At 40.5% G+C, this 15,472-nt stretch overlaps 1 protein-coding gene across 1 annotated transcript in view; it reads right to left on the bottom strand.

Moving 5' to 3' along the window:
- KAT6A (lysine acetyltransferase 6A) overlaps positions 1–15,472 on the bottom strand; it is an 80,159-nt gene that overhangs the window by 45,189 nt on the left and 19,498 nt on the right. Inside the window, exons 3-5 of the mRNA XM_084614930.1 lie at positions 3,070–3,178; positions 414–529; positions 130–211 (exon numbers count right to left, since the gene is read on the bottom strand). Of these exons, the coding sequence (XP_084471056.1) occupies positions 130–211; positions 414–529; positions 3,070–3,178 (307 nt within the window). The remainder of the gene's footprint in view (positions 1–129; positions 212–413; positions 530–3,069; positions 3,179–15,472) is intronic.

Genomic DNA, 15,472 nt, shown 5'->3' with positions numbered 1-15,472 from the left:
GATGAGTGGTGCAATGAGTGGGTAAGGAGGAGACGGGAATTCTCTTATTTTCTGATATGCCAATACTTTCAATTTGCCTCTCTCCCAACATATCTTTTAATTCCCCCATTTGTTACACAGAATCCTCACCTTTCGGCATCCTGGTGAGAGGTGGGTCACAGCACTCCATGTGAAAACCTCGGTCACATGAGTCACAAAATAGCATATTATCCTGCGAAAAAGACAGACAGCTCTAGTTAGCTTCACATCAGAGGACTGCACCAGGTCCAGCTCTCAGTTGCCACTGACCCCAGACAGGCTACGTCAAGTTCCCAACCATAAATGTACAGAGTACTGGTTAGTTCTGAGTCTCACTAGGTAACCAAAGATAAGCCAAGCAGAAGCTGTAAATGTTTGGTTCCAGAAGTACTCACTGCATTTTTGCCCTGATCTCGACAGGAGCTGCAAGTTTTGCACTCAATGCACTGCCATCGTAAGGCCTTCACTCGAACTGTTAGCTCTGGAGAGAACTTCAAACAGGACGGATGACCTATGAAAAAAGGATAGATAACCCCAAGGAAGCAATTCTGCTGCTGTCATTGCTCTGGGACAGACATAGAGGAGGCCTAATTAGTCATATCTTTCACATACAGTTTCAGATACCCAGAAGCGCCTTCTATTTCAACACAGATCTCACCAGGACTTGGTGCTCCAGCTCATATAAACTTACAGCTCAAAATCAGATATATTGCATGAAGTTTGGCAGCCCCTTTCCTAGTTGAATACATTTGGACTTAACTGAAGAAATTTTTGTGAACTGATTGATTCTTTCTCATAGAGACAAATAAAGATCTTTTTATAGCTAAACTGTCCTTTGTATATCATTTTGAACACATGAGCAGATGACTAAAGTGAACTTCTAACTTGATATTTTTTGTAGTCATTTGTAACTCGTTTTAGATCAGAGCCACACTGCAGGCACTTTATAACTACATAACAAAAAGGCTGTCCCTGCCACCAACAGTTTACAATCTAAGTACAGGACAAGGTACAGCAGATGGATACAAATAGGGAGCACAAGGAAACAATGAGACAGTAATGGTTGCGAAGTTAAGCAGTGGTCACAGTACATCAGCTACCTAACCACTGTCAAGTTTTTTGCAGGCATCATGGCAGAACAGAGTTTTAAGGAAGGATTGGCAAGGGGACAACGAGGTGGCTTTGTAGATGTTTAAGGGGAAGTTCTCCGAGGCATATGGTGCAGCATGAGAGAAAAATTTTCAAATAAGCATATTTGGGCTAACAAATGGACAATGAATGCTGGCATCACTGGTAGTAGAGGAGACAGATTATAGGTGGTGAAGTGAAGATAAGTAGTTTGCATTTGATGTGGTGTAGAGAAGAAATAGCAGTGAGTCTGAAAATTGATGTTTCCAGCAAGCGTTCTGAATGGATATAAATGAGGCAAGACAGCAAAGTCTGGGTCTTAGAGAAGTTATGCAAGAAAAAGTGGCAAGATTTAGGGTGGCCATTATGGTCAATGGGAGAGCTGATCCAGTGCTGCAGGTAAAATGAGGTGAGGGCAAGGAGTCGAGCAGCTAAAGAATCAAGTGAGTCATCAACATGGAACAAAGGCACAGAGGATGACTGTGGGATACTAAGATGAGAGACAGATTTTGGAAAAAGAAAAGGAGTACTTGTGGCACCTTAGAGACTAACAGATTTATTTGAGCATAAGCTTTCGTGAGCTACAGCTCACTTCATTGGGTACATGCATCTGATGAAGTGAGCTGTAGCTCACGAAAGCTTATGCTCAAATAAATCTGTTAGTCTCTAAGGTGCCACAAGTACTCCTTTTCCTTTTTGGAGACAGACTAACACGGCTGCTACTCTGAAACCACAGATTTTGGAGAAGTCCTACAGCCTGTGTTATACAGGAGGTTGGACCAGATGATCACAATGGTCCCTTCTGGCCCTGGAATTGATGACGAGATCACTGTGATCATCTAGGCAGACTTCCTGTGTAACACTGGCCATAGAACTTCCCCAAACTAATTCCCAGAGCAGATCATTTAAAAAAAATATCCAGTGCTTCATTTAAAAATTGCCAGTGATGGAGAATCCACCATGAGTCTTGGTAAATTGTTTCAATAGTTAATTACTCTCATTGTTAAAAATTTACACCTTCAGGATGTCTTGGATAAGTGTGGTATAAATGCCTCATTTAGCAAAGCACTTAAGTACCTACTTAAATGCCTAAGTGCTTTGCTGAACTCGGGTCAAAGAAATGACAAAATTAGCCATAAAGAAGACAGCTTTCTAAAAAGTTTACAACGGGCTTACTGGACTAGTTATGTGGCACTTAAATGCAACTGTCCCCCAAGCTGAAGGAGCACAAAGATCAGCTAGCCAAACCCTATTGTTCCCCATCCAGGACAGTCATGTGGGCACATCATATTAGATCAGAGGTTCTCAGGACAAAATTTTTGGTGGTCACTCTCACACTTTTTCCTAAAATACTTAATTAGCTTTAGGAAAACCAAATAAATATGCATAAATTATAATGATCTGGATATGTATATTATTTACTGATAGCTAGTAAGTCTGTTGTGAAAAGTGATATTAACAAACATACAAGTATCACTTTTCACAGCAGACTTACTCAACCCTGGCAAGCCTGGGGACAAATTAAGCCCTGGATGGAGGGTCAGGGGAGGCAGTGGGACCAGCGGAGACAGGGGTTGAGGGAGGTAGCGGGGGGCTGGAGCCTGGAGCCCCATGTCCAGAACCTGCCACCCCAGGGCTGAAGCCCAACGCCCCTGGGAAGGCGGGAAACTTGTTGGCTGCCTGCTCCTACAGCATTGTGCCCCAGGTGACTCCAGAGGGGGCAGGGCCCAATCCCTGCTGGTAGCCCCAGCAATCAACACCAAGGCAGTGCATCCAGGAGCAACAGGGAGGGGAAGGGGGCGGGACTTTGCCCTTCCTCCCCCACTCATCACAGCTCAGGAGGCTGTGGCCACAAGGAAGGCCCATGGTGGCCGCATTTGAGAGATACAGTTGTTTCCAGGAGCACTACAAGTGGTCACCTACCACTGTTGCCACAATCAGCACACGAGATGAGCTCCTCAGGTTTTTTCTCACGATTCTGTTCTTTTGTACCAAGGCAGAAACTGCAGATGGGAATTGGTTCAGCAACCGGCTGTGAGAGAAAAGCAGAGATCAAAGTGCTCAATAATTTATCATTCTATAGCCTGTTGAACAAATTTTCAACTAATTATACAACTTACATAGCATGCAGAGGAAAAATTATATAGAATTATATACAAGTTAGTGCTAACCTCATGATACAACATATATTGTATTGATGTGGCTGGGAATTGTAGCTTTAAGAGGAAATTAACATACACATAAAATTCCATTAAAAAACTATATCAAGAGAACACTAAGGTTGCAGGTTAAGCACTCAACCTTAATTCTGGCATTTCCCAACTTTAATTCTGTACTTTCAGTGTGCCCCCCTTTGTACATCTGCATTAAGATACAGTTTTTAATTACACAATCACACACTAAAGTGCTCCAATATATTATACAATCTTAGATGTTCATCACATCTACTACTGGATGCAACTCTATGCCAGAAAGAAATGCGCAGATCTCATTTATATACAAGATGCTTCAATGTAGCTGGACCAATCCAACAGTGGTCTTTTTGCAAGCAAAAGACTGATTTTATGTAACAGTAATACAACTTGGGGGATGCTATTGTCACTTCTCTCTGTCAGACTTCAGTGCACACCACACACCGGACAGAGACTGGGTTGTGTTTTCCACAGTGTCCACCAGATGGAAGCACTCAAGACAAATGCTGTAGAAAATTCCCACAGTGTGTATCTTGGGGCTAGATGCTAACTGCATAGCAGGATCTGGAAAGGAATGACTATTTGGGGGAAAAAAAACAACAAAAAATGTATGGATAAAATCAGAAGTTTTAATCCTCACCCTCAGATTAAGGAGATTTTAAGAGTAACCTACTGAGAAATGTCCAAGTGGCTATCCCACTGGTTCTGTATCTAATTATATCCCTGGGATAGCTAAGGGATTCCCTTCCATTTCCTCCATTCTTGGTTAGCATTCTGGATAAGAGACCAAACAACACGACAATAGATGGATGCAACACACAGACACTTTCTTCTCTTGTTTGAAGGAGGAAGCTAGGCAGGGTTTGACATGTTTCTTGATGGAAGGGAAAACCAGGTAAAATGAGCCATGTGTAAATATCTCCATCCACAGTTAGGATGGTGATGTGCATGGATCCCTTGTCTTCATTTAAAATTGCGAGAGGAGAGGATAATACCAGGCACCCACAAACCTTATCTTTCCATTCCTGGTTAGGCTTAGGATACTAGACAGTTAGTTGTTCAAGGTTAGTTCTGGGAAATACATGATTTGCTGGTGCATTAATTTATGTTATGTGAATTGATACATTTTAGGAAATTGCCTTTACTCTCTTCCTTTTGTATTTTCCTGTCAGATGTTTTTATCCCACTGCCTCTCCTTAGCTGCAGTGTCCTCTTTCTATGCAGCATTTATTACTCCAAGTGCAAATTACCTTATTATTAAACAAACATGATCTTTGCCATAACATTACCACCTCTCTCTTACACAGCTATTTTCATCAGAAGACCTCACAGCACTTTACAAAGGAGGCAAAGTATCATTATCTGCATTTTACAAATGGGGATACATAGGCACAGAGAGGTGAAGTGACTTGCCCAGGGTCACTTAGCAGGCCAGTGGCAGAGCTGGAAACAGACCCCACATCCCTCTAGTCCTAGTCTTGTACTCTGTCCTCTGGGCCACTGCAGCTCCTACTCAATAAGAATCCCAACAAGAATAGCTATTCTCTTTCAAAGCAATGGTACATGCAGTACAATCCTTTTAGGGTTTAAACTCATCAAAACAACCATTACTGACATTTTTAATTCATTATTTATAATCAGAGATAGATTAGATCAATCATTAACATTTATTAATCAGAAAATATTTCTCATTCATGAACTTCTTTTAAAACTAGTATGTTAATTTGTTTTCAATTCTACCTGTCTAATTCTGCCAGCAACCTGATCACTAAAAATAAGACCATTTCACATCTTGGATTTCATTGTGCCCCATTCTCTCATCGCCCCTCCAAGAGGATATTTTGTTTCAGACTAAAGTCCTATGGTCCATTTGCATAATGAATCTGAACTACATCAGAATAATCTTTCTGACATAAGTTAGTATATGAAACATAAATGCTGTTGCTAACAGAAAATTATTTTACATAACTGACCATTAGACAATAAATAATGATATCTCTATGCCAACATCTGAAACTGTATAGATTTCCAATTCAGTCAGAATTAAGGGCTATCATGATGCTAATGTTCCTTTGGTTAAATTCTATTTGATAGAAGCAATGTAACTAGAAGAGAGCGCTACAATTACATCCAAGTTGTGATTTTATATTATGCTACTTTGTTTCAAAGGTGGCAAAACACCACCAACGCAGAAAGTAAAATTTAAGCAATTAAGGGTACTTACAGATTTGCTTTGAACATAAAAGTTCTGTTCTGTTATAACAGAGCTGGGATAAATACTCAATATAAACAATAAACTTCATCATTTTAGGACTGAATTCTGTGTCAGATCCTAATCTCAGTCACTCACATATCTCAAGGAAAACTTTACAGGCTACTGGTAGTGAAGCCTCATCATCTTTAAAGGACTGTAGGATGATAAAATTACTTCATACATTCCAATAAGCCTGAAGTATTTCTGATCTACTCTTCAAAGCCATAAGAGTGTTCAAGTCTCACACTAAGATGTCATCTGGAAATATGAATTGCTAATGCAAATCACATAGAAAGAAGTCACCACTGCAAGAGAATACAACGTCAAAAGAATGCAAAGCTGTAATTAAACTACTAGCAGCCTGCTCTCCCACTTGTATGTATATGTGCATCACAGAGGCACCAGGAGACTGCAGGTACATACATCACACAGGATAAAGAAACAGGAAATCACAACTGGAACACTGTGCACGGTTCTGGTGATTACAGTAAAAATCCATGTATTTCCCCTGACATTCAGGAGTTACATCAGGGATGTATTTGGCCCAGGGTCCAAAGCTGTGGTCTAATGGACTAAACACTTGGCTGAGAGTCAGAAGACCTGTGTTGTATTCCCATCTTTGCTACTGACCCATAGTATGGCTTCGAACATGTGATTTAACCCATTGGTATACTAGTTAGCCCATCTGTAAAACTGGGATGCCACCACCCACTTTTAGAAAGAACTCTGAGATCTATGAATTTAAAGAACTATACTCACAAGATATTGTTAAAGCAATATCCAAAAAGTTTCACTAGTAAAACTAAAAATTTTTATTTTTTTATAATTTTTATTTTTTTGGACTAAAAATTTACAGCTATTGATTCATTGTACTGATGACTGGTTGCAAAACCGTTTCAAATAAAGACCTTGGCTGCTTTCATACACAAAAAACTTCTTAACACTGTAACCTTGAATCAAATTTTCTGTACTTGATCTCTGCCCAAAACTGCACTTTTTTGCTGCTGCTGAAGGTTTGAGCAATATCCCTTCAAACTTTCACCATGAAAAAAAAATTGTCATCACACTTAAGATAGGTCTTTGGCCAAACAGCTAAATTTGAAACATGAAACAAAGGAGATAATCCTCGAATGAAAACCAGCAATCTGGACTGGTTTTGTTTTAATCAAGGTATGGCTATTTGAAAACTGCAAACTCAGTATATACAGCAGAAAACTACCTTAAACCTACATGTGCACATTTAAACAGATCAACTACACATGCACAACTAGTTAAGTGCACATATGTTAGTTTCAAGAATTTTCAAGCCCTCTGGTGAAGCTCAAAGAGAATGTAAGTGACACAAACCAGTAACCCACAGATTTTAATTCCTTCCCCCAAGACATTAGTTTGTCCATTTTGCACACATGCACTGCAGTATTGGCACTGAAGAATTTTCTCTCTCTCTCACACTTGTTAAATGCAACATCTTACAGAATTACCATGAAATGTGCTAGATGTGCAATATGGTCAAGTTAATGTTGCCAGAGAAACTTTAATTTTGGACTTTTCTAACTTTTGAGTGTTTGATCTCAAAACCTTAATGTTGCATTAGTGTTAGTTTTGTATTTACACATGCCATAGTTTGGGGACCTTTGGTTTATTCCAAAGAGCCTATCATGTGGACCACATACATATATCAATAGGGCCAGATTAGGTTCGTGATATATGGGTGTTTTGTGTCATTGTTTCCTTCTACTCCATCAGTCTCTCTGTATCCATTTGTTGTTTCTTGTTCTATACTTAGATTGTAAGCTCCATGGGCAGGGACTGTCTTTTTATTCTGTGTTTGTACAGTACCTAGCACACTGAGGTCCTGGTCTCTGACTAGAGCTCTTAGGTGATATGATTATAACAATCATTGACATTTTAGGGCTATATTTGACTTAAATACTGAGACTAGAAAATAATTTATTTTAATGATGTAACCTTTTCAGAAACTGGTAAGATTTTTATTTAATTTAGATGTTATATATACTTTCATCATGCTCATGTAACTACAATTAATTGAAGTTACTAAGTGACAAGACTTAAGAGGAAATAGACTGAGAATGATTAAATAGTGAACTCCTGTTTGTAATACCTTATGCCCTGATTCTGCAAACACGTGCTTAATTTTAAACACATACGTAGTTCCAATGAGATCAAGTTCAAACTAAGCATACACATAAATCTCTGCAGAATCTGAACCTGACTGAATATGTACTGTGGGTTATTGCCCACTTTGATAGAAGATTTACTGACTAATAATAAATTAGAAGATTGCAGGTATCCTAATTAAATCTACACAATCTTGATAGAGGTTATATGACTAGGTTAACAGTAATTATAAGATACATAAGGGTTGCAGTCTATTACAAACACTAATCTTAAAATGTAAAAATATCGTAAAAATCATGGCACAATTTATGAGCCAATCATAACAGTTCAATCACCTTTTTATGTTACTTCTTGTGCATCCTTTGTATGTGTTTTGTTTTTTTATTAAGGTAATTTCTTTGGGACAAGGACATGTCATCTTACATATCTGTAAAATGCCTAGTAAATTTTGGGGCACTGTATTAAAATGAAAACAGATATGGCCCTAAAGAAGGCAGATATTTGCTGAAATATCAGCTAACAGTTATTTTCCTTCCAAACATAAATTGCTTGAAAATATGTAAAGGATATGCAAGGAATCTGGTTGAGGACTGTGATTAGAGCTGGGAGAACCTTGCTCCAATGACTATTTATAAAAAGTAGAAAGAAAGGGAGTACTTGTGGCACTGAGAGACTAACAAATTTATTTGAGCATAAGCTTTCGTGAGCTACAGCTCACTTCATCGGATGCATTCAGTGGAAAATACAGTGGGGAGATTTTATATACACAGAGAACATAAAACAATGGGTGTTACCATGCACACTGGAACAAGACTGATCAGGTAAAGTGAGCTATTACCAGCAGGAGAGATGAGATGATAAACATGGGGAAATAGTTTTACTTTGTGTCATGACCCATCCACTCCCAGTCTTTATTCAAACCTAAGTTAATGGTGTCCAGTTTGCAAATTAATTCCAATTCAGCAGTCTCTCGTTGGAGTCTGTTTTTGAAGTTTTTTTTGTTGAAGAATTGCCACTTTTAGGTCTATAATCGAGTGACCAAAGAGACTGAAGTGTTCTCCAACTGGTTTTTGAATGTTATAATTCTTGAGGTCTGATTTGTGTCCACTTATTCTTTTATGTAGAGACTATCCAGTTTGACCAATGTACATGGCAGAGGGGCACTGCTGGCACATGACGGCATATATCACATTGGCAGATGTGCAGGTGAATGAAGAAACAGATTGACAGAGCCAGAAGAGTACCCAGAAGTTACCTACTACAGGACAGGCCCAACAAAGAAAATAACAGAACGTCACTAGCCATCACCTTCAGCCCCCAACTAAAACCTCTCCAACGCATCATCAAGGATCTACAACCTATCCTGAGGGATGACCCAACATTCTCACAAATCTTGGGAGACAGGCCAGTCCTTGCTTACAGACAGCCCCCCAACCTGAAGCAAATACTCACCAGCAACCACACAACAAAAACACTAACCCAGGAACCTATCCTTGCAACAAAGCCCGTTGTCAACTGTGTCCACATATCTATTCAGGGGACACCATCATAGGACCTAATCACATCAGCCACACTATCAGAGGCTCATTCACCTGCACATCTGCCAATGGTTATAGGGAGTCTGCTTTCTCCTTCCCCCTACCGTTTTATGAATCTAGTTCTCCTTTGTTTTTGTCAAATTGCCCAAAATTGAAACAAAAAATTTTGAGTTGGGTCATCTTCCTATGCAGCATGTGGGACACTTGCCAAAATTATCTGGGTGGGTATATCTCACTTAATAATTTCCCTGCCATTGCAGGGCCTCAAGCACTTTGCACTGTAGTCCCTCCTATTTTCTGCCTGTGGGACATAATAGCTAGATGAGAGGAAAAACAGTCCACCACTTTCTCACTTCACCCCACTCTAGAGCCTCCTGGTGGGAGGCCTGTGTACATCTGGTGTACATGTCATTGCTACAATACTTCTGCACAGTGAATCACTCCAGGGTCAGTCCCTGCTGCTGCTCAATTTTCTCAAGCTACACAAGTTTTGACTGACTTAAAAATATGAGTTAGTCTGCAAGAGTAAAGCTAAAAGGAAAGGAGTTCAATTAGGAACACAAGGAATTAAGACAGTGAATCAGACCCATAACCCAGTTAGTCCAAAATCTTGTCACTGACAGCAGCCAGTACCAGTTATTACAGAGGAAAGTGCAAGAGCTCTGAAGTGGGGTAGTTATGGGACAATCTGACAACAGGAAAGTTTCCTCCTAATCCCCAACAGCTAGAGGTTGGTGCCCGCCCTGAAACAGGGTTTATAACCCTTTTAAACAGTTCCCTGCTCCCCCAACAACTCTAGATATTCATGTTAGAGTGTGTGTGTGTGTACATACATGTTAGGGAGAGAGAGAGAGTGTGTGTGTGTGTACAGACACACACACACAAAATCCTTTTTTAATTCTGCTAAGATCTTGGTCTCAGTGATATTTTATGGCAAGGAATTCCACAGGCTAATAGAGTATTGTGTGAAGAAGAGTTTCTCTTTCTCAGTCTTGGATTTGTAACCTTACAATTTCATTGAATGTCTCTTTGTTTTTGTATTATGGGATTTGGTGAAGAGAAGATCCCAACTGGCATTCTCTATACCATTCATTATTTTGTATATTTTTATCATGTCCCCTCTTATTTGTCTCCTCTCCAAAGTAAACAGTTTCAGCCTTTTCAATCTCCCTTAATATATGAGTATTCCCATGATCCTAACCATTCTTGTTGTCAGACTCTGAACCCTCTCTAATTCTGTTATTTTATTTTTTGAGCTGTGATGACCAGAATAGGGATATAAATACTGTTTAAAAAGTTAACCGTTTAAACAATTAAAATTATATAGTTTAAATGTTTAACTGATTAAAAGGAGAGGGGCTGGGGCGACTCCAGCCGCCTGGGCTGGGGTCGGCCAGTGCAGGGCCACTGGGGTCAGCCAGCCGACCTGGGGGTTAACAGGTAAGGCAGGTTAACTGGTAAGACTAATGCTTATTGGCTAACATTTTACATCCCTAGACCAGAACTGAACAGTTAATTTAGAACCCAGTAAGGTGTATGAGAAGTTCAAATAATTCCCTCCAATATGTATTACTTTGCATTTATCCATACTGACTTTCGTATGTCATTGTGCAACCATTTTACTTAGCTTAGTTAGATCTTTTTTGAAGTTCTTCAGTCTTCTGTGGGCTTAATTAACCTCAATAATTTGTGTCACCTGAACATTTTGCCACCTGACAACTCACCCCCCTTTTCATATAATTAATAAATATATTTAACATCACCCCACTATTAACTTTCTCCCCTGGTGAAAACTAATCATCTAGTCCTATTTTTTGTTTTTTATCTCAGTCAGTTTCTGATCCATACAGAACTTTGCCTCTCATCTGACTGCTTAGTTTCTTTAGGAATCCCTTGTAAAAGACTTTTTCCAGGGTCTTTAGAAAATCTAAATAAATGTCAGCTAGTTCCCGTCTATCCACCAATATCCTGACACATTCAAAGAATTCGAGTAGATTAGTGAGGCATGATTTTCCACTGCAGAATCTGTGCTGGTTAGTCCCTATCATACCATGATTTAAGTACTTTATAGTTCTATTTTTAATTGTAAATTCAACTGGTTTACCAGGAACAGCAGTAAGATTTACTTGTATAATCCCTGGGTCACCCCTACTGTCTTTTTTAAATATAGGTACAACAGCTGCTACTCTCCAATCCTTCAGGATTGTAGCTGATTTTAATGAGATTGGCTATTTTAGCTGGCAGCTTTACCACTTCATTCCAAAGGGATGTGTGTATTTCCTGCTCCTTTATTTCTCTGTCCCCTCACCTCCCACAGAAACATGCTGACACCTAGGAAGGGAGCCAAAGCATAAAGAAATGCAAAAAGCACACAGTATTTTTTTTAAGTAGAAATTAAAGCCTTGTTTTAAATAAAAATCCCTCACACATTTTAATACAAGAAGTCAGCAGCAGTGCATTCTAGAACTCATGCCTGCAAGAGGTCTGCCAGAACCCAAACCAGGTAACCAAAATAACAGAATAAAGAGTGATTCCCTTTAATGGTAAGTGCTCGACTCCCCTAGAGTACACTCCCAGAAGGCATGCACTGTTTTTCTGGAACAGAAAGTGAATTCCCTTCTACTTACTAATGGGAAAGATGACAAGTAATTTCACTAGTCTCTGGTTCCGTTTATTAATACATAAAATGGGGATAACACTTACCTGCCCTCATAAAAATTTGCAGAATTCTTCAGCAATGGTCCAGACTCACCATGTTATCCAGATTCACAGTGTTACGACAACATTTTAGACCGCAGAGTAGTGCGTAAGCTTGAAAACTTGTCTCTCGCACCAACAGAAATTGATCCAATAAAAGATATTACCTTACCCACCTTGTGTCTCTGTCTTTTTGATTGTTAAATATGACACTTTTATGATATAAAGAACACAAAGTCCAGATTTTTAGAAAAGCTGAGCACCCAATACTCTAACTAAAGGCAACGTGAGCTACAGGCACTCAACACCTCTGAAAATCAAGCCCATAGTTACTAGGATGATGGATGCTTCAGACATACATACATACATGTAATTCAGTGCTGAGTAATTCACAAAACTGGGTGACGAGGCAACAGAATGACAGCTGAAATTCAATGATGATAAATGCAAAGTAATGCATATTGGGAAACATAATCCCAATTACACATACATAATGATGTGGTCTAAATTAGGTGTTACCACTCAAGAAAAAGATGTTGGAGTCACTGTGGATAGGTCTCTGCAAACATCTGCTCAATGTGCAGTGGCAATCAAAAAAGCTAATACAATGTTAGGAACTATTAGGAAAGGGTAGATAATAAGACAGTAAATATAATAATACCATTATATAAATCCATGGTACGCCCACACTTGAATACTGTATGCAGTTCTGGTCACCCCATCTCAAAAAACATACATTACAAATGGAAAAGGTACAGAGAAGGGCAACGAAAATTATTAAGGGTATGGAACAGCTTCCATTTGAGGAGAGATTAAAAAGACTGGGACTGGTCAGTTTGGAAAACACACAACTAAGGTGAGATATGGTAAAGGTCTATAAAATGATGAATGGTGTGGAGAAACTGAATATGCAAGTGTTATTTACTCCTTCACATAGCACAAGAACCAGAGGTCGCCTGATTAAATTAATATGTAGCAGATTTAAGACAAAAAAAAAGGAAGTACTAGTCACACAGCGCACAACCTGTGGAACACGTTGCCAGGGGATGTTGTGAAAGCCAAAACTATGGCTGGGCTCAAAAAAGATTTAGATAAGTTCATGGAGGATAGGTCCATCTGTGGTTATTAGCCAAGGTGGTCAGGGATGCAATCGCATGCTCCGGGTGTCCCTAAAGCTAGGGCTGCCAGATGTTGGGACTGGATCACTTGAAAACTGCCATGTTCTATTCATTCCCTTTGAAGAATCTGAAAAGTTCTCCTTTTTCCACAATTTTTTTTGGGGGGGGGGCAAGTTTCCATGGATAAGTATATCTAACTAAGTGGCCTCTCCCCATTCAACTTTTACGTATTAATGATAATACAGTATTCCAAAACTCCGGGGATGTATATTACATTAACACCATTCAGCTGTTCAGATGCTGTGCCCTATACTTCCTTACACAGTGGGATGACTAATATCCACAACACGGAAAATATTTCCTTGTCAAGGGCCCTATGCCCAATAGTATTTTCATTCACAGAATTACATTTCCACCTCATAACTCTTGTTTTATACAAATACATATGAAAAATGTTACTTTAAAATTTCACATTACGCATATTGCTTTTTTCATAAGGCATCTGGGGAGGCAATATTTAAAATCAGCAAGGGACTGTGGAAATCCTACCTTTCTGTAATTTTAAAATCCTACATAGGAGAAAACTGTACTCATTCCTCTGCAACACAGTGAAATAGACATGATCCTTGCTAGAATCAATTATTCGCCAAAGAAATGTGCTCTAGAATCATGGGCCGCGGATATTGAAGGCAGGGGAAGGCTGAGCCTCCCCAAACAGCCTTGCGTGGCCCTGCCCATTGCTCCACCCTCAAAAGCCCCTTTCTGCTTCCTGGCACTGTGTTACGGGGGGCTCTTCCCCCTGGGGCCGGGGCCAGAGGCTGGGGTTAATGGGAGCTGGCCTGCGCACTGGGGCTGAGGGGAGGAGGAGGCCCGTGCCGCCCGCCCACCCGGCGCTCCGGGGCTGCGGGCCACGCCGCCCGCCCACCCGGCGCTCTGGGCTGCGGGCCACGCCGCCCGCCCACCCGGCGCTCCGGGGCTGGGGGCCATGCTGTCCCACCAGTGCACTGGGGGTGGGACGTGCTCGGGCGGCCTGAGCCTGTGGGGCTGGTGGCTGCATGGGGAAGGGGAGACCCCTGGGCTTCAGTGGGAGGGGAGGGGCCTCGGGCAGAAGGGGCAGGTGAGCCAGGGGGCTAGGCTCCCTGAGCCCGGGGTTCACCCACCACCCATGTCTAGAATCTAAATTTTTGTAGCCATCATGATTGAGAGAAAAGACTTTAAAATCTGAATCTCTGACCTAAGGCAAAATTTCTTTTCTAAGGACTCTACCCATATAGTGCATCTGGTGAAGACACTCTATCCTGACAGGAGAGAGCTCTCCTGTTGGCACAATAAACCCACCTCCATGAGAGGCATTAGCTATGTCGGCGGGAGAAGCTTTCTCATGGACATAGTGCTGTCCACACCGGCGTTTATGTTGGTGTAACTTACGTCACTCAGGGGCATGGTTTATTCACACCCCTGAGCGATGTAAGTTCTGCTGACAAAAGCTGAAGTGTAGATATAGTCTAAGTATGTGAACAGTCTGTCTAAAGCAATCACTGACAGGTGAAATGTCCCAATCCATTTCAGTATAGTTTTTATGCTGAAACCTATTGACAGTTTAAAGGCCATCATTGCTATTTCACTGTTCAATCATTTTGGCAGAAACAAGCAGTTAATATTTATCCATCATTGCTGAATGTAGTAGTGGCATGGGGATAGTTGGTTTATGCCAAGGGTTTCAGGGGCAGATAGCTCAAGCCACCACTCAAGTTTCTAGTCCTCTATGCTCCTACTCCAGGGCCAGGAAAAATGGATATGCATGTCCTCTCCAGCTCAAGCATATTCTAAGTGCTAAAATCCCAAGCCACTTCTCCCCATGTCCCCAACTAGCCCTTTATCCAGTAGCCAAAAGCTACATCTTTCCTCTGACAAATTCCTGTGTTTCCTGATTGCTTTTACCTACCAGGAACGTTGCCAATACAAGTCCAGTGCCACATCATCAAGTGAATATTGGGGGCAGCGGTGGAAACGTTATAAAAACTGATCTGAAATTAATTTAACATGAAAATAAACACATGGAATACTAAATTGATTGCAGTATTTGTTTTTATTTTTAAATAAAAACCTGTTTCTGAATTTACTTGAAATTGTCAAAATGTCATAATATCTAGTGCAGTTGACCATAAGAAATTGAGGGTGGTTACTGCAGGATTTAGGTCCAGCAGGCTACACTATGGCACTAAGCAAGCAGGAGCAAACAAGAGAGGTACAATCTAATGAGCAAGGATCTAATTAACTAATAGGTGGGTGTGAGAGGCATGTTCCAGTGAGTGTACTTCATTACATTGTTTATCCCAGCATCCTCCTCCCAAGGAACTAACTTCCAAGATCACCTCCACAGAAGAA

Source organism: Lepidochelys olivacea (assembly GCF_965140295.1).
Source record: "Lepidochelys olivacea isolate rLepOli2 genome assembly, chromosome: 26".
NCBI classification, from domain to species: domain Eukaryota; kingdom Metazoa; phylum Chordata; order Testudines; family Cheloniidae; genus Lepidochelys; species Lepidochelys olivacea.
The sequence above is the reverse complement of the archived record's forward strand: the minus strand, read 5'-3'. Positions and strand labels throughout refer to the sequence as shown.